The sequence below is a fragment of the Pygocentrus nattereri genome, chromosome 24 (genome assembly GCF_015220715.1).
Source record: "Pygocentrus nattereri isolate fPygNat1 chromosome 24, fPygNat1.pri, whole genome shotgun sequence".
NCBI classification, from domain to species: Eukaryota; Metazoa; Chordata; class Actinopteri; order Characiformes; family Serrasalmidae; genus Pygocentrus; species Pygocentrus nattereri.
The window spans coordinates 9,268,510-9,293,458 of NC_051234.1; the positions used below are offsets into that span (position 1 = coordinate 9,268,510).

The 24,949-nt window shown below is 39.4% G+C and overlaps 2 protein-coding genes across 3 annotated transcripts in view; one reads left to right on the forward strand and one right to left on the reverse strand.

Moving 5' to 3' along the window:
- spire1b (spire-type actin nucleation factor 1b) overlaps nt 1–13,904 on the reverse strand; it is a 48,307-nt gene extending 34,403 nt beyond the window's left edge. For both annotated transcript variants that reach the window (XM_017695805.2, XM_017695804.2), the window contains exons 1-2: nt 13,474–13,904; nt 8,915–8,946 (exon numbers count right to left, since the gene is read on the reverse strand). In XM_017695805.2, the coding sequence (XP_017551294.2) occupies nt 8,915–8,946; nt 13,474–13,777 (336 nt within the window). In that variant the 5' untranslated portion in view covers nt 13,778–13,904. The remainder of the gene's footprint in view (nt 1–8,914; nt 8,947–13,473) is intronic.
- A 2,946-nt stretch (nt 13,905–16,850) lies between these two features.
- Nucleotides 16,851–24,949, forward strand: part of cep72 (centrosomal protein 72) — a 43,670-nt gene continuing 35,571 nt past the window's right edge. Inside the window, exons 1-10 of the mRNA XM_017695807.2 lie at nt 16,851–16,873; nt 16,984–17,105; nt 17,328–17,458; nt 19,758–19,950; nt 21,016–21,130; nt 21,950–22,128; nt 22,595–22,662; nt 22,778–22,817; nt 23,158–23,361; nt 23,498–23,673. Of these exons, the coding sequence (XP_017551296.1) occupies nt 16,997–17,105; nt 17,328–17,458; nt 19,758–19,950; nt 21,016–21,130; nt 21,950–22,128; nt 22,595–22,662; nt 22,778–22,817; nt 23,158–23,361; nt 23,498–23,673 (1,215 nt within the window). The 5' untranslated portion in view covers nt 16,851–16,873; nt 16,984–16,996. The remainder of the gene's footprint in view (nt 16,874–16,983; nt 17,106–17,327; nt 17,459–19,757; nt 19,951–21,015; nt 21,131–21,949; nt 22,129–22,594; nt 22,663–22,777; nt 22,818–23,157; nt 23,362–23,497; nt 23,674–24,949) is intronic.

Below are 24,949 nucleotides of genomic sequence, written 5' to 3' on the forward strand. Positions count from 1 at the left end.
AGTGAGTAAACATATAACCCAACAAATGCACCTTTGTTATGTCCACCAATCCACCATGTCCTGAAATGAAATGACAACAGCCACAGCTCCTCTGTTAGTTAAAGCTAATATGTTTGGATAGACTGCAGTGTATAACCAAGAAAGATTCAAAAAAGCTTTCAGAAATGAGAGGAAATGTCAGTGAACTCAGAAAAATACAAAACATCTGAATATTTAGAATATTTATAATACAGCTAACAATGGAAGCTTAAACCAGAATGGTGCTCACTCCAGTTTTACAGGTGGTTGGTGTGGTGTAGTGGGTAACACCTCTGCCTTCTACGCTGTAGACTGGGGTTCAATCCCCCACCTGGGTAAGCACCCTACACTATACCAATAAGAGTCCTTGGGCAAGACTCCTAACACCACCTTCGCCTACCTGTGTAAAATGATCAAACTGTAAGCCACTCTGGATAAGAGCGTCAGCCAAATGCCATAAATGTAATACAGCTAACAATGGAAGCTTAAACCAGAATAGTGCTAACTCCAGTTTTACAGTGGAGCTACAAAGCTAATACAGCTAACAATGGAAGCTTAAACTAGGGTAGCGCTAACTCCAGTTTTACAGTGGAGCTACGAGGCTAACACATTATATATATATATATATATATATATATATATATATATATATATATATATATATATATATATATATATATATATACACACATACACGCACACACACACATACACACGTAGGGTTATGTCAATACAAGCTTATGTAGGTGTCACGTATCCTTATGAACAGTACCTGACAGTAAAGTATTACCAACAATTTGCAATTGCACCAAGATAAATGAATGGTGAAATCTGAAACCTGAGAGTTCAAAACACACTGAATTGTTTCCTAAAGAATTTGAAGCCCACAACACATCATGATGTCAGCATTTCATGATGAGTCAAAGTATTAATGTCGCACAGCTCAAAAAGATCACTGAGATCCAAAATGCAGGCACTTTCTTGTGCTAAACCTCAGGCATTACTGCTCCACACAAATGGAATGGTTGTTCTTGGATTCACCCACACAACTGCAGTGTGCAAATAATGCGACGGTGCATTAATTAAGCATTAGGAAAATATTTAACTGTTCACAGTGTGTGAAGTAGAAGAGTGAAGAGAAATGGGTCATTTTCTCCACAGGGAACCCAACCTGGCTACAGAGGCCCACACTGTGAGCCAGAAGCTGAAGGATTTTCACTCATAAAGGCTGCAGTGGGGAAGAGAAGACGTCGAAGCTGAGGAGACTGAACAGCTAATATACAGAATACAATAAAGGAAAGCTAAAAGCATGACAACAATACTTTCCAAAAGTTAGTTTAGAAGAAATGATTACTGATCACTGCTATTATAATACATGGGGACATTGATAGTGTAACGCGGAGCAATGAGGTGGACACATGTGCTGAGAAAAGTGAGGTTTATCGAGGGCAAATCCAGGGTCGTAGTCAGAACAGTCTAAGGTCAATGAGCCAAGACGAAGAAATCCAGCGTTAGACATAACGAACGAGACGCAGGAAAACCACAACGGGGGCTGGAAGAACGAACACCAAACAAAATAATAAAGTTCATATATCAAACATACAGACAGCACATCAAACACAATCAAACATATCCAACAATCAGCACACTCAGCACATATCAAACAAAGGCCAGCGAAAACAAGGGGCAAACACAGGGCTTAAATACACGAGGGCTAACTAAGGATAACAAGACACAGGTTGAAACACAGGTGGCAACAATCAGAAGCAGAGTCAGACAACAAGGGGGCTGGACTGAGACTCAAAACAAAAAGCATGCGGACTAGACCAAAACACAACACATGGACAGGACTGGGAGGGGCCAATCAAATTACAGTTATTTAGTTCTGCATACATTCGCACTACAGAAGAGAGTTACTGCTATTGCAGTTAATCTTAATAGCATTCAGAGCTGCTGTGAGAGACATATTTTTGGAATACTGTACAAGCACACATAGCACAGCGCACACTGGCCTCCCTGCAACCTGCTACGCCTTTTACACCAAGGATTGCCAACTCTGACTCGAGCATGTGTGTCAGGCTCCAGTCCTCACAGGCCAAAACACTGCTTCAGCACTGTGCCTCATTAAACACACCTGATTCAGCTCATCAGCTAATTAGCAAGGCCTTCATGAACTGAATTCAGAGCCACAGACGAGGGTAAACGCTGATCTCTGCAGCACTTTGGCCTGGAAGGACCCCAGTTTGACATGCCTGCACTAGAGGGAGGGTCTCTGCTGGGCTTCAGCCTGACCATTAACACATATTTTAAACTGCAGTAACAAACATACTAAAAATTACGGTTAATCATAAAACAATGTTGTCGGAAGAAAATCTCACATCTCCAAAATGGTAACTTTACTGGAGAAGGAAAATGTCAAAAATGGAGATTAGGGCAAGGATTTCTTCCAACAACAGCGATAAATATAATTTTTTAAGGGGGATTTTGAGAATGTGCATTGAAATATACCTTCAGAAACACCAGAAACATGTAAATGCTGTTTAGGCCAGGCTTATTATTCAGCAACTACTATGAATTATTCAGTTGCAGCTACAAAGCTAATACGGCAGAAGATGATTGGCTGTATCCAGAGGCAGCTTGCATTAATGCAGCCTGTATCTTGACTTTTGACTGGTTCTTCTGAAGACTGGCAGCAGAACTCATCACCAGAGCAAAGCAGCTTAACAGGGATTTGCCTACGAGTCTCAGATTCTCTCACTCCAGGATGGGTTTAGAACACACACCAGCTAAGTGGGTGTCAAGATGTATGTGTGTGTCCCAGTCGCATTCCATCTGCTGAAACATTATGGTGCTACAGGCCCCCAACTGCACAGCCAATAGGACATAGCAGCATTAGAAACATGGCACGCTCATTCAAAAGAACACTGGATGGGTTTTAAGTCAACATGAATTGGAAATCATAATGTTTTTTTTCCTGTACCGTGATGTATTTGCGAGTGGAATGAAATCATATTCTTAGTGTCTAAGGTGACTCCGAAATGAATTCTGTACAGAACCATTTTATGTTTAAATGTCTTTGCATGGCAAAACGGTTCTTCAGATTAATGGAGAATATGTCTGTCTATCACCAAAAATCTTTCTTCTACTGTTTCAACCCTATTCAAAACTGTTCTTTATAGATCCATCTACAGCAGGGGTCTTTAATTAAAATTCATTAAGGTCCAAAATTTCCTCAAGCAAAGGTCCAGAACATTATAATGTCAAACTTGCATCATGACTCAGTGCCATGTACTGTTTACTGAAGAAGCCTAGTAGGTAGATCTTACACAGTCAACAACTGAATGTCAAATCAAATAAAGTAAAATTCAGTGCTATTTAAACAATATTTGTCAGTTTTCTCTTTTTAAAGCACGGCATGTGAAATAACGTCCCTCTGACTCACTTTCTTTTCTGACTGCTGTTTCTCACCTCGTCCCGCCCCGTGTGTGCCTCACTCAATCTGATTGGCTGAGTAGCGTCACGTGTGATATTTACAACACATGCGATTGGTCTGTGAGTCTCCTGGGCCGCTAAAGCTACCCTAAAGGCTAGAAAAGTTACAACCCACAGTTTATCGGTGATAGGTCCAGGACTGAGTCTGGGTCCGGACTCGGACCACGGTCCGCCTATTAGCGACCTGTTCTCTACAGCATATTCTCCATCAGTCTGAAGATCCACTTCATGATGAAAAGAACCATTACATTCATTACATCCTTAGTGCCTAAGGTGACTCACAAACTCTGAAAGTGACACAAGAGTGCGTTTACATGCGCATAATTATCTCATAACTGCAGAAGATTTTATCAGTAATCCAATCATTGTGTTTACATGCACTTGAGTAGTCAGATAATGTGAAACTCCAGGTCTACATGAGTCAGATAGTAATCAGATTTCTGCTTTACAAACAGCCAACAAACTCAAAGAAGACATCACGTAAATGCAATATAAAACTCAAAGTTCATGCTGCAGATTTTTAAACATTGCGCCATTTTACCTGAAAATTGTAATGGTGGGGAGCGAGGAGGCGGACGCATACGCTTATACGAGATAAGCAACTTTTATTAAGGGCAAATCCAGGGTCATGGTCAATACGGAGAGCAGGAGGGACAGACATGACAAAACGAACACAGAACTCCAAACAGACCAGAAATAAACAAAACTCTTCAAACAACACATACACTTCGAACAGTACATCCAACAAACATCAAACACGGTCAAGCAAAGACCAGCGCTAGACTAAGGAAAACACAGGGCTTAAATACTAGAGGCCTAACAAGGGTTCACAAGACACAGGTGGGAAACAGGTGGAAACAATCAACAAAAATACAGTACTGTGTGAACGTTTTAGGCATCTAAGCAAATATTTTAACAATTCACCTCCACAGTGAGTTTATCACAATACACATTAGAATAAAGTCATATTCATAATTCAAATAAACATAAAAACAATAAAAAGTAACAAGAATTTCTTGAGTGCATATTTTTCCTTGACACTTTCACAGCCACAGAGACTTAATATCATCAATTACATCATGAGCACAATTTACTGAAGCACTGATTGGTCAAACCAGGAGTTGCTTTTAACTACATATAATACTGGGCTTCCTCAAGGAGAGGTTTGAAAATTGGTAAAGCAACACACTGACATCCATAAAATCACTATTTTATATATATATATATATATATATATATATATATATATATATATATATATATATATATCTCTCTCTCTCTCTCTATCTCGAATATATAAATATTAACACTTTTCTTAAATAGATTTTGAAAATTTGTCTTGTGTGCCTAAGACTTTTGCACAGTACTGTATAAACATAAAAGTGGGTTTGATAACGTGAGGCAAAGACGGAGTCAAAGTACATATGGGGGTCAAAGCCAGAAGAACGTAGATGATCACAAAGGTGATCATCTCACAAGGCAGACTAAACAAAAGGGCAATACAAAAATCAATGTCAAAGAAACAAGCAAAAAGAGTTAGATGAGATTAAGTGACCCTTATTAGTCCCACAACAGGGAAATTTCACCTCCATGAAGTGAAACACCACATACACTCTAGTGAGCACATGCACTAGGGGGCAGTGAGCACACTTGCCCGGAGCAGTGGGCAGCCCAATCTGCAGTACCCGGGGAGCAGTTGGGGGTTAGGTGTTTTGCTCAAGGACACCTCAGTCATGTGCTGTCGGCTCTGGGGTTCGAACCGGCAACCTTCCGGTCACAAGGCTGGATCCCTAACCTCCAGCCCATGACTGCCCAACAACACACAGTTGAGTTCAAACACACAAATCCAATACCAGCAAACAGAACCAAAAGGGCAAGGCAAAAATCAGTGTCGAGAAAAACAAGAACAGGTCAGAGTCAAAAGCAGGTAAAGGCAATCAGAAGGAACGCTCAGCAAGTTTATTAGAAAAACAATATTTCACAACTAAACCTATCTATAGCCTGGGCTTATATACTAAACTACGGTGATCATAAGACAAGTAAACACAGGTGAAAACATTCCGTAATCCGGCGACTGTGAATGCTGATAGGTTCAGGACAGATCGTCACCGGTCACATGATCCCCTGTTGTCTCCAATGAGTCCAGGAAGTCCAAAGTCACATGTCCAACCATGGATTCATGGGAAATGGAGCTCGCAACACTGGGGCAGCCCGCATGACGCGTGCCAACTAATTTAATTTTAAGTAGATTTCTAAACAACATTACATATTACAAGATAATATCTTATAATAATTATGGTAATAATAAAACCCTTTGATTTCCTAAAGGCATTTAAAGCTGAATTCCAGAGATCCTTTGCCATAACAACGAAAAACACCTAATTTTTTTATATGCAAAGTCCATAAACGAGGCCAAGGAACTCCCATCTGACAGTATGAATAGCAGGGGCTATTAGCTCGTGGCGATGCTGCTCATTTTTTTCCGCACAGGCTCAGGCTGAGAAATCCGAAAGAAATCAGAGTAAGAGTTCACAGCACGGAGAAATCTGATTACTGAGCTAAAATCCAGCCTCTTAATTGGATTTCTAGACCTAACTCTGATGTAAGAAATCAGACTGTGCTGTTTACATGACCATTTGCATAATCAGACAACTGCAGAAATCTGATCATGATCGGACAATGTAAATGCATGTAAATGCAAACAGTGAGCAGCTGGGCTTCAGCCTGACTATTAACACATTTATTGTCTTTTTGGCTGGTCTAAACAAAAAAAAGACCATCCTTCCTCCCCACAAAGAGGGGAGTTAGTTCCTCTTTGATGATCATCAGCAAGCTCACTGTGAGTTAAAGGGCAAGGGTGCTTGGAATGAAAACCATCATCTTTGTGGGGGGAGTTATGAGTGGAGGTCTCTAATTGGGCTCTAAATGTCGCCAGCTGGCGATATGAAAGAGAAATTAAGTCACAGGGTGGCATTTCCGCTCAGTCTGACTGGCTTTGACCTCAGCGGCCACAGAGAGAACAGAGAAAACCTGGGATAGTAAAGGGAATGGTTCAATTTTGAACTATGAGTTCTGCAGAGAACCATTTCATGCTTAAATGGTTCTTTGCTTAGTGAAATGACTCTTCAGATTAATAGAGAATATTATGTCAGGATTCTGAACCCAAAAAGGGTTCTTCTATCGTTTCAGTGACAAGCCTGTAACAATAAAATAGCTTTTTGATGCTACACAGAACCCTTTTCAAAACGGTTCTACATAGAATCATCTACAGCACATTCTCCATGAATCTGAAGAACCACTAAATAATCCTTTCACAATGCAAAGAACCCTTTAATCATGCAAAGGGTTCTTTTTTAGTCTTCATGATTCTATATAGAACCATTTTCTTCACTAAAGCACCCTGAAAGAACCATCATTGTAAGTGCGTAGAACTATTTTCGAAAAGCTTCTATACAGAACCCTCTAAACACATTTGCCATCAATCTGAAGAACTCTTTCATAATGCAAACAACCCTTTAATCATGCAAAGGGTTCTTTTTTGAGTCTTCATGATTCAATATAGAACCATTTTCTTAACTGAAGAACCCTTGAAGAACCACAATATTAAGCATGGCTCTATATAGAGCCCTCTCCATCAATCTGAAGAACCATTTCACCATGCAAAGGCCTATTTAAGCAGGAAATGGTTCCATACAGCGTACAGTATATATGGAGTTTTTCCACAAATGCTGGAACGACATGTTTTAAATACAAAATTCCAGCTAGTCAGCCTGATTACGAAATGTACTGAGGAACCAGCTTTTGGAAAAATCTTCAGGAAACACCCTGAAAGACGTGTTTAATGTGTTTAATGAATAGCCTTTAAATGACAGAACAAGTCTGCATGCCAGAGTATGACAGGGTGCTAACGGCAGGTAGCTTTTAGCAGCGTTCTCACAGTCTTTGAAGGGTCGGCAGTGGTGCATTATGCTAATCTCACTCTCAGGACTAAAATAAATCTGACACCACCTCCAGATCTGACACCATCAAAACAAGTAAAGCGCTCCAGCAGCACAGATTCATTAGTGACATATCGTTCTGCTAAAATGTTCTAGAGGAAAAGAGTGAGCGACTTCGGGGTTCTTCAAACTGCACGTTTTAATGGTTTGGGGACTCAAATCTCATAGAACACTCTTAGTAGAGGTCTAATCAGCGCAATAATCGGAACATAAGGGCCTGACTGATATACAGTTCAACCGATAAAACAATAATAATGATCTTTTTGTATTATAAAGAATTTAGATTTATTTGTCTAAATTCCTATTTTTGCAGTCTGAGCTACAGGCTCAACCTGAGCACTTGAACATGAACTTGAACCGCTAAGAATTATGGGAAGCTCAGAACCTGAAAACCAAAAGATGAAGCTCTGATATGTGGAATTTGCCTTTGTATTTATGCTTATGAATTAACCTAATAATGCTGATCGTGCTTCAAGGACAATAATCGCCATGGTTGAAAAGACCAGAATACTAATTGAATTTTAAGCAGATTTCTAAAAAACATTACATATTACAAGATGTAAAATTATGATAAAAATATTTCATGACTTCCTAAAGGCATTTATAGCTGAACTCCAGAGAACCTCTGCTATAACAATGAAAAACACCTACATTTTTAAAACATGTAAAGCGCATAAACGTGGCTTTCTATCCAGAAGTCTGAATAACAAGGGACTATTAGCATGTAAGTGAACACACACCAGCAGGATCTAACCATCACACATGTTTGCAGAGATAATATTCAGAACCAGAGGTGAAAAAGCTTATAACCAAAAATATTCTAGAATAGATACTGAAAGAATAGTGTTATGTGTTGCGCTGGTACGAGTGGATCAGACACAGCCGTGCTGCTTTAAACACTGTGTCCACTCACTGTCCACTCTATTAGACACTCCTACCTGTCAGTCCACCTTGTAGATATAAAGTCAGAGACGATGGCTCATCTGCTGCTGCACAGTTTTTGTTGGTCATCCTCTAGTCCTTCATCAGTGGTCACAGGACGCTGTTGGCTGGATATTTTTGGTTGGTGGACTATACTCAGTCCAGCAGTGACACTGAGGTGTTTAAAAACTCCAGCAGCGCTGCTGCGTCTGATCCACACAGACCAGCACAACACACACACACCACCACCATATCAGTGTTACAGCAGTGCTGAGAATGATTCACCACCCAAATAGTACCTGCTCTGTGAGGGTCCATGACCACTCCTGACCAATGAAGAACTAATATTATTCTTATATTGGAATTCTTATTAAATGTTCAATTCAATCTGTCCCTACAACAACAGAGATCGTCCAAAGTCTTTCATCACGGTTGCCAAAACCACAGACAGCTAACAGAGCTGAGGGAACAGGAGCTTCACTCACCCACACTGCTGAGGACGCTGCCTGGCCTTTACCTGCAGGGAGAAGAAGAGATGGACTGTCAGAGCAGGACGAGAAAAAGAGCACGACAAAGCACATTACTGCACTGAGAATGCAGCTGTTAGACTGTTTACGCTGCTGTTGTTCTTAAGCAAATAAGACAGACAGCTCAGAGCTGTGCAGTTTATGATGATGTTTATTAATGTACTGTTACTGTCAGAGACAAATACAGCATCATGTAAAAAATGGTAGGAAAAAATATGAAGCACACAGGCTGTGACTCAAATAACACCTAGGCATCACTATGAGGGATATCCAGTCCCTTATATCCTTAAAGCGATATTCTGGTGACAAAACAAACACCCTTACGCCAAAAGTCAGCTTATTTAATTTCCAACAAGAGCTAAATGTAAAGTTTGGTGGAGGGGGGATTATGTTGTGGGCGCACAAAGCAAGGTCCATAAAGACACGGATGAGCGAGTTTGTTGTGGAAGAACTCAACTGGCCTGCACGGAGTCCTGACCTCAACCCGATAGAACACCATTGGGATGAATCAGAGCGGAGACTGTGAGCCAGGCCTTCTCATCTGACCTCACAAATGCGCTTCTGGAAGAACGGTCAAAAATTCCCATAAACACACTCAACCTTGTAGAAAGCCTTCCCAGAAGAGTTGAAGCTGTTACAGCTGCAAAGGGTGGACCGACATCATATTAAGCCCTATGGATTAAGAATGGGATGTCACTCCAGTTCATACGCGTGTGAAGGCAGACAAGCGAATACTTTTGGCAATATAGTGTATTATCATACACTATCATAAACTCACAGAGAAAAGGCCAAACTGTGCAGTGTGCTGGACCTCCAAGACTGACACTGCTGTTCCTAACGAAGCAAAACAAGCAGGAACTTCCTCTGGAATCTGCTTTGTTCACCATCCAGACTCCTCAATCATGTTTCAAGGCCAGACAAGCGTGACGGAGACTGATGAGAGGACAAAGGGACGCTTTACAAACCAACTGACTGCCAGCCTCTGTTAAAAGATTCACAGGGTGGTCTAAACACCGCTTTAATTTCGCACTGGAGCTACGAGGCTAACGTAGCTGAAAGCTAATAGAAGAACACCACCCAAACTTTTGCATGCTAATCATAGCTAAAATGCTAAATGCTATTACACAGTGATTGGAAACTCAGCAGCTCACAGAAAATATCTACAGGAAAATCTACCATTTTACTGACCAGTGTGGACAAAGCAAGTCTTTAGGTTTTAGGGTTAAACTGAAGAGGTTAGCAATTCTGGACTCTGTTGTGACCAAGATGAGATCAGAAAAATAGTGCAGTTAGCAATTTAGCAGCGCCTTTTAAGCTAGCAACTTCATTAGCATTAGCATTTTAGCTACGATTAGCAATACCGTGCTTCCTTTTTTTTTTTTTTTTTTGCCATATTAATGCATACCCAGATCAGGAAGAGCCATATAAACCTTCAGTCCTGCTGTCCGAAGCCTTGCCACCTTAGAGGTCAACACAGCCAGGGCAACGATCCTATTGGCTGATGTTTCCCCAATGTGTGAAACTCTCCGTTCTAGAGAAACTTGCCGAGTCACATGACGGGTGTTCTAAGGCAAAATAGTCCCTGAGTTTTATCACTATTTTACCATCATCAATGTACATCTCAGAAGACACGTGAAGGTTCACTAGTGATTTGGGACAATAAATAAAAGGCTATATTTGCACTGAAGGCATTGAGACCCCTGGTTCCTATCACCACCACTGTAAAGCCATCTGAGCCAGTCGAGTTTCTCTACAAAGGAACCATTTCACATCAAACCACCTTGCATGACTGTTCATGTCTCAACCACTGAATTATACAGAAATTCGGAAGAATTGGTGAAATTCCCCTTTAAATAGTCGAACCTTAAGCTGGAGCTGTTTTTCAGCTTTGACTGGCACAAATAAAGGCACAATTTTAAGCAGAGGCCCACAAAGAAATACAGCTCGGCTGAAGAACGGGGAAATGCTCTGTGTGCACATCAATCCCAGACACACCCAAACATGTCAAGTTACAGTTGGTGGGGTCACCTCAGATATTGACATTAGCCTAGATAATGTCAACAAAGTCACGCTGAACAGTGTACACACACGCCTAACCTGGCTCTGTGAAAGTGCTTAACAGCTTACTCACTGCTGTTCATCTACAAATAGAGAGAATACATCTATACACTCAAATATGATGGTTCTTAGTAAAGAAAATGGTTCTACATTGAACCATAAACACTCAAAGAACCCTTTAATCATACAAAAAGGTTCTTTGAGTGTTCATGGTTCTATATAAACTCTTTTTTCTTACTAAAGAACCCTTGAAGCACCGGCGTTTTAAGAGTGTATAGTTATACTGTCAAGCAGTTGTACTTTCACCAAACATGCTATGTCAATGCACTTTACAGCTGGAGTCTGTCGTTTTAAGGTTTATGACTCAGAGATGCCAACAAATAGCATAAAGATCTGCATTTAGAAATGATTAAATCAAACATGATCAAATTTTATATAAATATATCTGCCCTACTTACAATTGCATTAGAAAAATCAAGAATTTTGCCCTCGTTTTTTTTAAAATATAACTGTACATATGAGCTACTAAGATTTCAGAGCTTTGAAATGTGCATATTTATTATACTGTAAAGAGGCTATTATATATTTTTGCATTTAGTTACTTGGTAACTGACTTTTAACTGTTTTCAATGTTTAAATATTAAAAATCTATATTTTAAAGTTAAATTTAAATGTAAAAAATGTAATATATGCCATTACATTTTCTATTATATTTTCATATGAAATTTTAAAAAGTGTCACTTTTCCATTTTTAATTATCTTTGATCATTTAAAAGTATATCATGTTGAGATATTCTTTATAGTTTCAATGACATTATATTATAATATTCTTTAGGATTTATGTATTTAGAATGTAGGTCATTTTAGATATTTTATATTTTTAGAATTAGATATTTGCGTGGGTTAAGTCCACTTTTAAATGACCATTTCTTCTGCCTCTTTGAGTTAATAAGGCTCTTTAGTTACTGTGTTTAGTTACTTCAAAGCGGACTTTAAAATGTTTTACATTTTTTCAAGATTAAACATAAACAGTAATATTTAAAAATTTCAATATTCAAATTTTAAGTTTTAATTAAAAAAGTAAAAAAATGTATTACATTTTATAATACATTTTCATATGAAATTTTAAAAATGTAAATCTTATCAATTTTTAAATATGTTTTATAATTTAAAATTATGCCATCTTGAAATAATTTCAATGACAATTATAATACAATATAATATAACAATATATTATAATACAATGTAATATAATAATTTTATAATATAACAATAATAATGATATCATTATATTGTATTCTTTATAATTTCATGACACTTGTGTGGTTTAAGTCTTAATTCACTTTTAAATGACCATTTTTTCCTGCCTCGGAGTCAGACAGGCTGATCCGTTATTGTGTTTAGATACTTTAAAATTGACATATCGCTGCTGTTGGCAGAAAACCTAGCACCTCCATTTTTGTCGTTTTTCCTTTTTCGGCATGTTTTGAAAACGCCTGGTGTTCTTTACATTGTGTGCAAATTTCATGAGGAACGGACCAAAAGAAACGGCCCAAAACTACTTGGAAAAAATTCTGGTTCCATTGACTTACATTAAAAGTAAAGTAGGTTTTTTCCTTCTCTTGTAAAGTTACCATTTTGGAGATACAAGGTTTCTTTCAGTCAGCAGCGATATGTAAATCAACTCTGTTTTGATTGGTTGTGCATTCAAAAAGCATCCCTTGTTGGAACACTCCTTACAACTTCAATGTGAATGAGTAAGAACGAGCTAAACTTCAGCGTGAATGGGCTAATCCACTCACTGTATATGTTAATGGTTTTTGTGACATCACAACCACAATGAATACAAAATGGGCTGTTTTTGCAGCTTAGTTTGCTGACATAGACTGTACAGACTAGGGAGTTAACAGTATGTTTCATAGTATGTTTTTCCGTAATATGGGCCTCTTTAAATGCCTGTATAGATATTTCAGGACATTGAGAGCTCCATGTAGTTACGGTACACTTAGGTTTCACTGCCCTTAGAAATAAAATATGATACAATCTGCATGAAAATGAACATTTTCTGTGTTTTTTCACTGTAATTAGCACACTGTCCTGGCCACTGCAGGCCTGATTGCACCCGTGTTATATAACAAGCCCATTGCTTAAGGAGTCATGCAGCTGGTGCTACTCACAACACATGCATGTGGCCCTGCATTGCAATGCCAATGCACTAGTGATGCACTTGAACACAACACAATGCATGTGTAGAAAACCGAGTCAGGCACATTTTGTACACATATCAAGCCAGCAGTGAGGTGAACTTGGCTTCCTACTCGCCAGCATCTTTTTCGAATTTGCCGTTCCACCTTAAATGGTGCAGCAGCTCATGTAACTGCTGCACCATTTAAGGTGGAACGGCAAATTCAAATGACACGCTGAGGAATAAGAAGGCTTGATATTCTTCCAGTGTTTACCTGCAATGTGCGGCCTGATAGTGCCATTCTTGTGTATCCTCACGTCGCCTGGACCCCCGATGACCACCCGATGGTCCAGCCCTGAGCGCCCGGCGCTGCTGCGCCTTCGCCCCGCGCCTTCCTCCGCCAAAGTCCGGCAGCATTGATAGCAAACCGCCCAGGCCTGCTCCTCGTTTATAGGCTGGTTATAGAGCGTTAAGATCTCCTGCAGCGTCAGCTCCTCTCCTTCTTCCTCCTCTTCTTCCTCATCCTCCTCCTCCGCCTCCTCACGAACCGTGGCCTCCATCAGCTCGCGCTCAGACATCCTCTCATCCTCTCATCCCCTCATCCTGCCCGCGTGGACCAGGATCTTTGTGGTCACTCGGAGCGCTGGACCTGCCCTCCTCACCAAACCGCCAGCCTGCAGCGCTGCTCACAGCACAACACCAATCACATGACAGCACCGCGAGGGGCGTGGCCTAAAAACAGCCTGGTCTCCAGGTAGGCGTTAGTAATGAAGCGGCTCCTTTCTCCACATTTAAAGGGGAACTACGCCGATTTTTCAAAATCTGTATATAATTACGTGGTTGTATGTAAACAAAGCCATTCCGAGTAGTTTGGTGTGAAGCGCTCCGTTTTAGAGAAACATGCTGAGTCGGAATTGTTCACAGTGGTGCTAATAGGAACCAGACGTCTGAAAGCCTTTAAAAGCTGCCTTAAGGGAAATTGCTGCATTATATGGTTATGAATATGTCAGAGACATTGTTTTACCATAGTTTGAGGTGGGATTTTGGCCTAAAGCATATTTTTAAAAGCCATTCATGGCGGAGGGGTACATCTAGGGCATGGTGAGGCAAAGTAGTTTCCAAAGAAGATGTATATTTTTACATTTTCCACTATTTTGCTGTCATCAACATTCAAAATAAAAGCTCAGAAGCAAGCATGTGCACATGGCTGGGCTAAAGTTGCCCGAGCAATAGCCCGTTTGTCTTTTGCTGAGCTGCCCCGCTGGAGGAAAAAAACACTTTTATTTTTGCTGTTGTAGCTGCATAAATATGAGAAGCCCATAACTGTGAGAATTAGACTGCCATATCATCTAAACTTCTATTACTTTTTGTTAGGTGTGCTTCCATGGGAGACGCAAAGCGATGCCCTATGCCCCCTGTCATGTGGCACTGTAGCATCCAAACTTTATTATGAGAGAACAAACAAGCATTATGAGAGAAATGTCAAACATCCAATTCCTACATAATTGATTTAATGTGAAATAGGCTTATTGTTACGTTTGGATGAGACAGAAAGACAGGATCCAAATGCAAGTCCTTGGTTTCAGTAAAAAATCCATAACACAAAGGTATTAAAAGGTGACAAAACAAAACTGAAAGCAAAAACAAATGAGAGACACCAAAACAGGGCCTGACAGACCAAAACACAAACACAAATCACACAAGCAGGGGTATAAATACACATGGAACAGACCAGAAACACCTGGGACTAATGAGAGGGTGGAACTATAGACAACAGACAGGCGAGACAGATAACAAGAAAGCAGGGTTCATTAAGAGACAAAGACCAAAGCAACAACAAAAGCAAATGGAGCGAGAAAACAAACACTGAAACAGAGAAAGGCAAGGACAGGATATTACTCTTACTTTCTCAGAAGCTTTTTATAAAAGTTTAGATTTAGATTAATGATAAATACATAGCATATCATATCTGTGCAAGGTAGAATTGTGAACGATCTTTATCATAATGTTGAAGACAGTGCTTCTCTGTAGAGGGTAACTCCAAAAACTCCATGTTGGAAAGCCTGGTGATCAGGTAAAATACTTTCTAATAGCTATTGTGAAATATGGGATGATAAGTAATTTTTCTGGGTTCTAGTACATATTTTTATATACAAATCTACATACAGCCTACTCCAGTCTAACTCCTGAATCATCGCAAGTCACTGTCAGCATCACGTCCAAATTCAGCCGGCACTGGAGTGTTCAGTTGGCTTAATGCATTTTTTGCAGTGAGAGGTGAAAATTGATGATTCAGTCGGATGTTCACGAGTGAAATGATTAGAATTGTTGAATCAGCAAAGCATAAATAAGGTACAGGCTATTTTAAGCAGTAGGCCTACCATGCCGAGGCAATTCTGAACTGAAAATGTGGCGGACAATTGTGTTCTTATTTCCAGTTCAACAATTCAATTTAAGATGAGGCGCAGTCATGGGCTGGTAGTTAGGGAACCAGCCTCGTGACTGGAAGGTCGCCGGTTCGATCCCCAGAGCCGAGAGCACATGACTGAGGTGTCCTTGAGCAAGACACCTAACACCCAACTGCTCCCTGGGCGCTGCGGATTGGGCTGCCCACCGCTCCGGGCGAGTGTGCTCACTGCCCTCTAGTGTGTGTGTGCTCACTAGAGTGTATGTGGTGTTTCACTTCACGAATGGGTTAAATATGGAGGTGAAATTTCCCCATTGTGGGACTAATTATGGTCACTTAATCTTAACCACAAGGATCCAGGCAGTGAGGAAGATCATGCTGAGCATCAGGAGCCATATTACAGAAACTTCCTGTCTTTTTGTCTTAAGATTTATGTAAGATTATAAGATTTTTCACAAATTTGTATTAAAGAAGCCAATCAGATGTCTTTACAGTGGTGATGATAGGAACCAGGGGTCACCATGACTACAACACAGATATTGCCATTTTATTTACTATCCAAAACCACCAGTGAACCTACATGAGTCTCCTGAGTGTCTATGGAATGTTGATGATGGGAAAATAGTGGAAAATCTGAAATAACAAGTTTTCTTTGGGGACTATCTTGCCCCACCCCTCCACCATGAACAGATTAAAATACAATTTAGGCCAAAACTTTATCAGAACACAATGACATCATGCAGCGTATATTTAACCACACACACACACACACACACACACATTTTCTAAGCCTGTGAGGGAGCTATTAGAGTCAAGTTAGGTCAAAGTTTATTTATATAGCACGTTTTACAACAGGTATTATCACAAAGTAGCTTTACAGAAAAATCTGGGTCCGAGCCCTCAATGAGCAAGCCAATGGTAACAGTGGCAAGGAAAAACACCCTAAGATGAAACCTTGAGAGGAACCAAGACTCATTAAGGGAAGCCATCCTCCTTTGATGGGGAAGCCACCCTCCTAGTGGAGGACTTCTGGTTCCTATCACCACCATTGTGGAAAATTCTGACTCGGCCAGTTTCTCAAGATGAGAGCATTTCACACCAAACCACTCTGAGTGTCGTTGTTCACGTCTTAACCTCCTAATTATGTAGAATTTTTGAAAAATCAGTGGAGTTCCCCTTTATGTCTTTGATTTTGGACTGTCCCTTTAAAAACCGTGTAACGTTTAAGGTATTGTGTAGGTATCCTTCCTCACAAATATTCCTAAATGTAAGTGAAATGATCGCCTGGAAGCGCTTAAATGAGTGTATTTAGTGTTTAACGTTGCTTTTACTCCAAAAAGCGAATCGTACAAATCTTGTTTTGACGTTATTTCACAGCGGATTGAGGCGCATGCGCAGTGCGTGTCACCTCCGGCCGTTTGAAACTATGGCGGCAGACAGTTTATCCATAACAGAGCAGTGGATACGAGAAAAGCTCAGCCTTCAGCACAGCTGCTTGGGTAAAACTTTATTTATTTGACTGTATAGAAACCATATGCTTTAATAAACAAATTAAGGATTTGGTTAATTACGTTACGTAAGCCTTTAACGAAGACATTCGGTCTGAAGTCGCTTGCTAACGTTGGCTGGTTAGCGCCGTTGGCTGACAGGTAGCGTTAGCTTAAAACCTGATGTCTAACTAATGTATCTAATGTTTATTTACCGTGTCATTAAAACCACAGCAGATGTTCGCTCACTGAGCCTCCCCGGGTCATATGAGACGGGGAAGATATGCCATTTGGGGATTTCTCTGAAGAATTTTATCCGTTTGAAGAGTTTGGATCTCTCTCATAACGCGCTGGAGTCCGTCCAGGTGAGCTACCCAGCGCCCAGGTCAGCACTGTGAGGAGGCTGTTGGGTATATTATCATTTCCCACAGCATAATTAAGATAATTGTTCATTTAAAACAACCACCCATAATGTCTGTCATGCGATATACGGCATAATCTAAAAAGAGAATACCACACGATGAATTTCCAAAGTCAAATTGATTGTAAAATGTAATAAAAAAGTGTTTTTTTCAGGATTACAGGAGCATGAAAAAGGAGACACAGTGAAATGAAATGAGTTTAACAGGTTATCACTTTCGCAGCCTCACACAAATATTTAAATAAGGCAAAATAAATCCAAAGTAGAAAGAGAATAGGACAGGCTGGGCCAAAACAGTTATACACCCATCAGACATGACATTATGTCGTTGTTTCTACGCTCATTGTCCATTTTCTCAGCTCCACTTACTGTATAGCTGCACTTTGTAGTTCTACACTTACAGACTGTAGTCCATCTGTTTCTCTGATACTTTGTTAGCCCCCTTTTACCCTGTTCTTCAGTGGTCAGGACCCCCATGCACCCTCACAGAGCAGGTATTGTTTGGGTGGTGGATCATTCTCAGCACTGCAGTAACACTGATGTGGTGGTGGTGGTGTGTTAGTGTGGCTGGTCTGAGTGGATCAGACGCAGCAGTGCTGCTGGAGTTTTTAAACACCTCAGTGTGACTGCTGGACTGAGAATAGTCCACCAGCCAGCGTCCTGTGACCACTGATGAAGGAGTAGAGGATGACCAGCGCAAACTGTGCAGCAGCAGATGAGCTGTTGTCTCTGACTTTACATCTACAAGGTGGACTGACAAGGTAGGAGTGTCTACTACAGTGGACATGGTGTTTAAAAACTCCAGCAGCGATGCTAACACCACCATGTCAATGTCACTGTAGTGCTGAGAATGTTCTAGACTACAGTCTGTAATTGTAGAACTACAAAGTGCGCCTATATAGTAAGCAGAGCTGATAAAATGGACAATGAGTGCAGAAATAAGGAGATGCCTGATCGATGTAGTTTCATACACATGATTTGTAAATGAGATAGTCCACATATACGATTACCGAGTCATCATTGCAAATCAAAACTGTTATAATGCAGCATTAGCTTTGTTCAGAAACTAAACTGACCACAGTGTTATTGGTGAGTCCATCATGTGCATCTTAATGACGTCAGTCAGGTGAGAGGCCTTTAAGGTTCCCCAATGGACACCTTTTACCCAGTTATATCATGATAGAAATGCTTAGTTCCTCCTGTACCGGTAATCACCATGTCTGGTGGGATAGATTGGAGATGGGCATACAGTGTTTCTTCCTGCCCACGCTCCAAACCACCACACCCCCTGTTGCCTCTGAGTAAAGCATATCAAAAAGTAAAAAAATTAGTAAATTTCACATAAGCTATAAAATAAAGTGACACTGCAGCTACTAATCAAAATGTTTGTCATTACATCTGAGTATAAGCTTATTGGAAGAAAAGCTTTAAATTTTATGTGAAATATAGCATTCATTCTGTTGCTTTCCTTCTTTTCGCTGTCTGGACAGGCTCCATCAAATGTAATATGTAAGGCACATTACTTTGATAAAGTAATCAAAATAGTTTCAGTACAAATTATATTTTTAACAGGGTGACAAGTAATCTGATTTATTTCAGAAATAACCTTGCCACTATAAACATCTTTGGTTATTTTATTGACGTTTATTGAAGTAACTTTATTGGTATTATGATCCACTCAGTTCTCTAATCGATAATAATAATAATAATAATAATACAAAAAAAACCACCAATTAGTCGGCCATGAACATCATTTTAGAATAACTTTGCACTTAATATATTTACATATACAGAAACACTGGCATAAACAGGTCATTAGATCACAGTGTCCTCCTGTAAGTGTTAGAAATATATTTTTAAAGTGTTCTATATTAAAAAGATTGAAATTTGCTAATGGGAGATCATCCACGTTCCTTCAAGGACATTGGTTCAGATCATTTTATTGGCATTGAGTGTTTAAATAACACAAAAGTACAGTAAGTGTCAATAATAAATATAGGAAAAGGACCATAAAGTGCATTAATTGTGTCCTATTTTCAGAAACAAAGGTGTAACTCCTGAAAAAACTTAGATGGGGGGAAAAAATGTGCTTTTTGTATCTAGTATTACTGAATTAGGAGAGAATAGCTCTAAACGTATAGGCCTGTCTTAGTGATGATAAAACAGCCTCTGCATTTAACACTGCCAAGTAGGTTACGTGGTTTAATTGCATTCTTTGCCTCTTGTTTGTTTGAAACCTGCAGGGGATTGTGCACTTAAAGCTGCTTGAGAAACTGAACTTGTACTACAACAGATTGTGGTCTCTTGAAGACGTCCTGGCCTTACGCAGGCTTCAGAATCTGGAGGAGCTGGACCTGAGGCTGAATCCTGTTGTGCAGAAACAGCCATACTACCGTCTATACTTGGTCCACACCATCTCCAAGCTTCGGAAGCTTGGTATATTTTCATTAATTGCTAAACTACTCACTTCAATAAGATGGTTCTTCAGGGTTTCTTTGGTAAAGAACCCTCTGCCTGATTAAAGGGTTCTTTGCATCATGACAAGTTCTATATAGCACCGAAAAGGGTTCTTCTGTTGTTACAAGCTTGACATCGTAGCAAAAGAAAAAACCTTTTTGGTGCTATATTGAACCCTTTTCAAAATAAGAGTATATAGAACCATCTACAGCACATTCTCCATCAATCTGAAGAACATTTTCACAATGCAAATTACACTTTAATCATGCAAGGCATTCTTTGAGTGTGCATCGTTCTATATATTTGACTATTTTCTTTGCTAAAGACCCTTTGGATGAGGTGGACCTACACATTGTTTAAGTTATTAAAGTTTTAAAGAGCCTGTGTCCTATGCTTTTAGAAATATGCAGTAATAAAACTGAAATAAAGGTTCAGTTTTCTTTCAAGGTACAAACAATGTGAATGTTCCCTCAAAGGTGCAACAGTGGTCTTAACACCCCCCCCCCCCCCCCCCCCCTCTACTTCAGTATGAGTGGGCGGGGCTAAACTGTAGGTTTGTGTAGGCTGAATAGGTGTATGTAGGCAAATAAGTTGGTTGTTGTGACATCACAGAAACAGTTCATTCAAAACAGACTGTTTTTATTGCTTAGTTTCTGTATTTGGACTGGAGAGCAGACAGTACGTTTTGAAACTTTAACAGTGTGTATATACTACATCACTTTCTTTTATTCTTTTATTTTATTTAAAAAAGAGAGCTGAGGGTAAATTTGGGCCCTTTTGCGGTGGCTTCTCTTCCTGTGGAGTTTCAATGTGTGCTAAATGTGGTTCACTGAAATGAATGGAGTAAAATAACAAATCTTTTTGATGCAGGTTTGTTTTTCCAGATTTCTTTGACAATTTGAGCCTCATAGGTTTGTTTATTTAATAGTTTTGTCTCCTATAATACAAATGCTGCTTCAAATATATAAGATTGTCTTACCACAGGAACAGTTTGTGTTACATACATGTAAATATATGTATTACTTTCTGTTCCTTCTATTACAGATGACTTTCCTGTACGAGACAGAGAGAGAAAAGCAGCTCTAATGCACTTTTCTGTTGAGTCAGCAGTCAAACCTAGTCAGAAGTCTCAGGTTTTCACAAAGGAGAAGGAAAACAGGTGACATTCTCTGCATACCTGTCTTTTTATATATATATATCTTATTTTATATATGTATTTTATTGAAAAAGTTGTTTTCTGTTCAGCACAGTTTGATAATGAAGTGTATCTCAACAAATCACTATCAACAATTTAATAACCACCTCACACACTGTACAAAAAGTATGTATTAGCCTCGTCCCGCTGCTGCTTTATTATCTTAAAATACAAATAATTTTGAACACGTGAAAATGTGTGCCCTCCACTCTCCTGGAAACCTGTTCACACAGAGCTGAACCAGCATGTTAAACTGGCTAGCCTGAAGAGCTTTAACATTAGTCTATGTTCTGTTTATTATATTGCTTTGTTGTATTTTAGCTAATGCTTATTACTTACTGTAGCTCAAATACATCAACAGGCTGAAACAAAGCACCACATGCTTTTTCCACGGTGGCAGTTTAGCTTTTGGTGAATCTCAGTTTGTCAGAATGTTGCGAGACATTTTATTGTTTCAGCTCTTCACATTTACAGGCCACGTTTAAGCACATTAATCTGTTATTAATTGATGAATTCACATAAATAAATAAATATCAATGTTTTGTTTTTTTTTTTTGTTTGCAGTCTTGATTTGAATCCCAAGTTATATTCAGTTCAGTACTTCATCTAACAGAATGTCATTACACGGAAAAGATTAAATTTGAGTTTTTTAGGACCCTTAGTTTTGTTCAAGTCCAAGTCTTGAGCCGGCTGAGGTGTAGATGAGTGGAGGCCTGAGGAATCATGTTTTTCTTCTTTTTTTTTTATTGTATTTTTTAATTATTTTTGGAATATTTCTCACAGAAGCAGTGATCACAGGATTGCCTCTGTGAACAAGATGATGATGAGAAAGCTTTCTCTTCGAGAAGGTAACGAGGAAACTGTTCTAAATCACAAATTCAGTGAGGACAGGAACACAGAGGTGCAAGAAGATTCCCCTTTGGCTGAAGAGAAAACTAGACGAGAGTCCACTCACTCTCCAGGTAGTCTAAGAAAAATCATTGGCTTAAGTACTATACATAAACATACACATACTTAAACCACTGTTACAGTGCTGTTACATTAGCAGTGTTAGTTAATGATGCTGTTAATGCAGCTAAAAGTGAATGAACCAGCACATGACAGTTAGCAGGATCTGCTTTGCATGTTGGAACTACTGGGCAGGACCTGCTGGCTGTGTCCTGTGCTGTGATGTTTCTGCAGTTTTATACTTTGCACTGTAAAATGTGATTTTTGATAAGTGATCAGTGATTTTGCCTTAAAATTGGGATTTTATTTAACTTGAAATAGTCATTTACGATGCAGCAAGTAATTTACGATGTTACCTACTTTAAGTTAAGTTTTATTGTACTATTATTAATTTTTTTTAAACAATCTGTGTAAAAAAAATGTTGCAATATATCCGGAGTGACAGTGAAGTTCTAGTGTGGAATTTTCCCTTTTTTCCAGAAAATCCCTCTGAAATTATACATTTAATTAATAGCACCGATTCTGATGTGTCATCTTCCCAAGATCAGGTGTTTTTTTTTTTAATCTCCTGATGCTAAAACACTTGTTTTAGTCGTCATTGTTTAAAGTCTTTAAACATACATACTGAATATGTTTTTGTCTTTGACCATTCTTTATTTTTAGGAGTCTGAGCCAAGTCTTGGGAAATCTCATGGTAAAAATGGTGAGAGCATAAGCTTTTTTTTGTCTATATGTCCACAAGGGGGCAACATTTTCATGTTTTCATTTCATCTGCCAGTACAAATTGTTCGGTTCAGCGTTGCCCAACACCAGTTCCGGGGAATTTGGCCACCACAGCTTTGTGAGATTTTCTGCTCTACGTAGACTTGAATCAGGTGTATAAGAGGCAGAAACAACACTTTTGTATTTGTCAACCTGGCAAACACTGGTTAATATCAAATGTCCATTTTTAACTCATTTTCATCCAGCATTTTGAAATAAATATAAGTAAGATGTCACATTTTGAATATTTCTTTGCTGTCATTTTCCTCTGCTATGACCAGAGACTTGTGTCCGGCACGGTGTCCAGCGAAGGTCCTCTCTGAAGTCAAATGATGCACCCAGAGTCACTTTCTTCGATGCATCTGTAACAAGACACTGTCCTGAACGTCTGTGGCAAAAACCAGCAAAGAGCCGCATACACAGCAGAATACAGGCTGAGAGCAACTTCACGCCACATCCCAGCTACAAAAGCCCAGTTTTAAAAGGTATTTCCAAGTCTGGCTCTGAAAGTTCCACTAAATGTACTGTAGTTTCTTTAGGGGTCATTATCTAAAGTTGTTTTTCCAGATCTATATGTAACACGATGCTTGTTTGGTGTTAATAACTCTTGTAATTTTATAGGAGAGGATAAGAAAGCTGAAGTGGCAAAACATTCCTCTGAGAGTGGACGGAACCCAGTGCTGCACCCTCCAAGGCTAACCTACAGAAAGACTGAAAAGGAAGGAGATCCACAGAGACCCTTGCTTAAACCTGAGAGAGCAAACAAGCTACACAAAGTGGATTCATTAGAGGTGCAGGTCAGTGAAGAATCGAAGTTGCCCAGTTTTCCTCCATATCTCATTTGTAGTCAATCAGCTGAGACGTGTTCGGTGTCTGAAGTTAGTTTCTTTAGTTTTATGCTGAAATGTTCAATACCTCCCCAAAAATGCATGAAAAACTACTTAAAAAGTGAAAAATCAGGACAAGCTCAGCACTTTAACCATAATACTACATATCACATGACATTATTGCGTAAGTTTTCTTTTGTGGCACAACCTTGTCAGTGTTTTAAATGTATGGCTGGTATGACCTCAAATTGATATGACGATTAATTGAATATTTTACCTCAGTTACGATGAATGAACTATTATTTTTATTTATTTATTTATTTATTGCTTGACATTCGTCATGATTTTGCGCTACTGAGACTCAAACATTTGTGGTGATATTTCTGTACAAAAATCCGAAACACTTCCGTGTTCGAAGAGATTTAGAAAGAAATGTCCGAATGCAGCCGTAAGAGATCGAGACTGCAGCCTCAAAGAAAAATTAGAAGCCTGAAAGCAAAGTTTAAAGAATCTGAGGACACAAACCAAAGTGACTGCGCCCTTTTTATGGCTCAAACACATTGAGTGATGAACCCAGCTGTGAGTCAGTGAAGCTTCATGATGGCCCCTGTGATGCTGGTGAAGATGAAGCTGATCATCCGGGAGCAACTGACGTTTGTTGGCAGTTGTGATTGTTTACCTCTGGATAAGCCACTTGAAACAGTATGAAGCTGTTCTTTTGCTCATGTGGGTCAGTTTAGGAGCTGATCTGTTCAGAGTGATGTCACGTACAGATCAGATTTAAAAGATAATGTGAACAGCCAAACAGAAAAATCTGATTTGGTGAGAAAATCAGATTTGAGCCACTTTTACCTGCTGTGTGGACGTAGCCTTAGCTTCCGTGTCGCATAGTGGACATGGTGAAGTCACGTGACAACACGTGTGGTAATACATTTTAAGGGGATGGCACATGAACACAAAGTCAGGAACGGACTACCAGAATTAAAATAAAAAAAAAAAAAAACTAAATAAACGACATGGGCGAGGTGCCATACTTTAGAAGTTCTGAATGTCAGTTCCGATTACTCTAATTAATTCCATTAATTGCCCAGCTCTAATTAGAACGTTATTCATTTAAATGTTTTATATAAAAAAGGCCCATCAATGCATCTTTTAATTTTATATCATTTTTTTAAAAGCTCCAAAAGTATCGACAGACCATCCCAAAAATCACCACCCACTGTGCTGCACTGTCATTCACATCAGA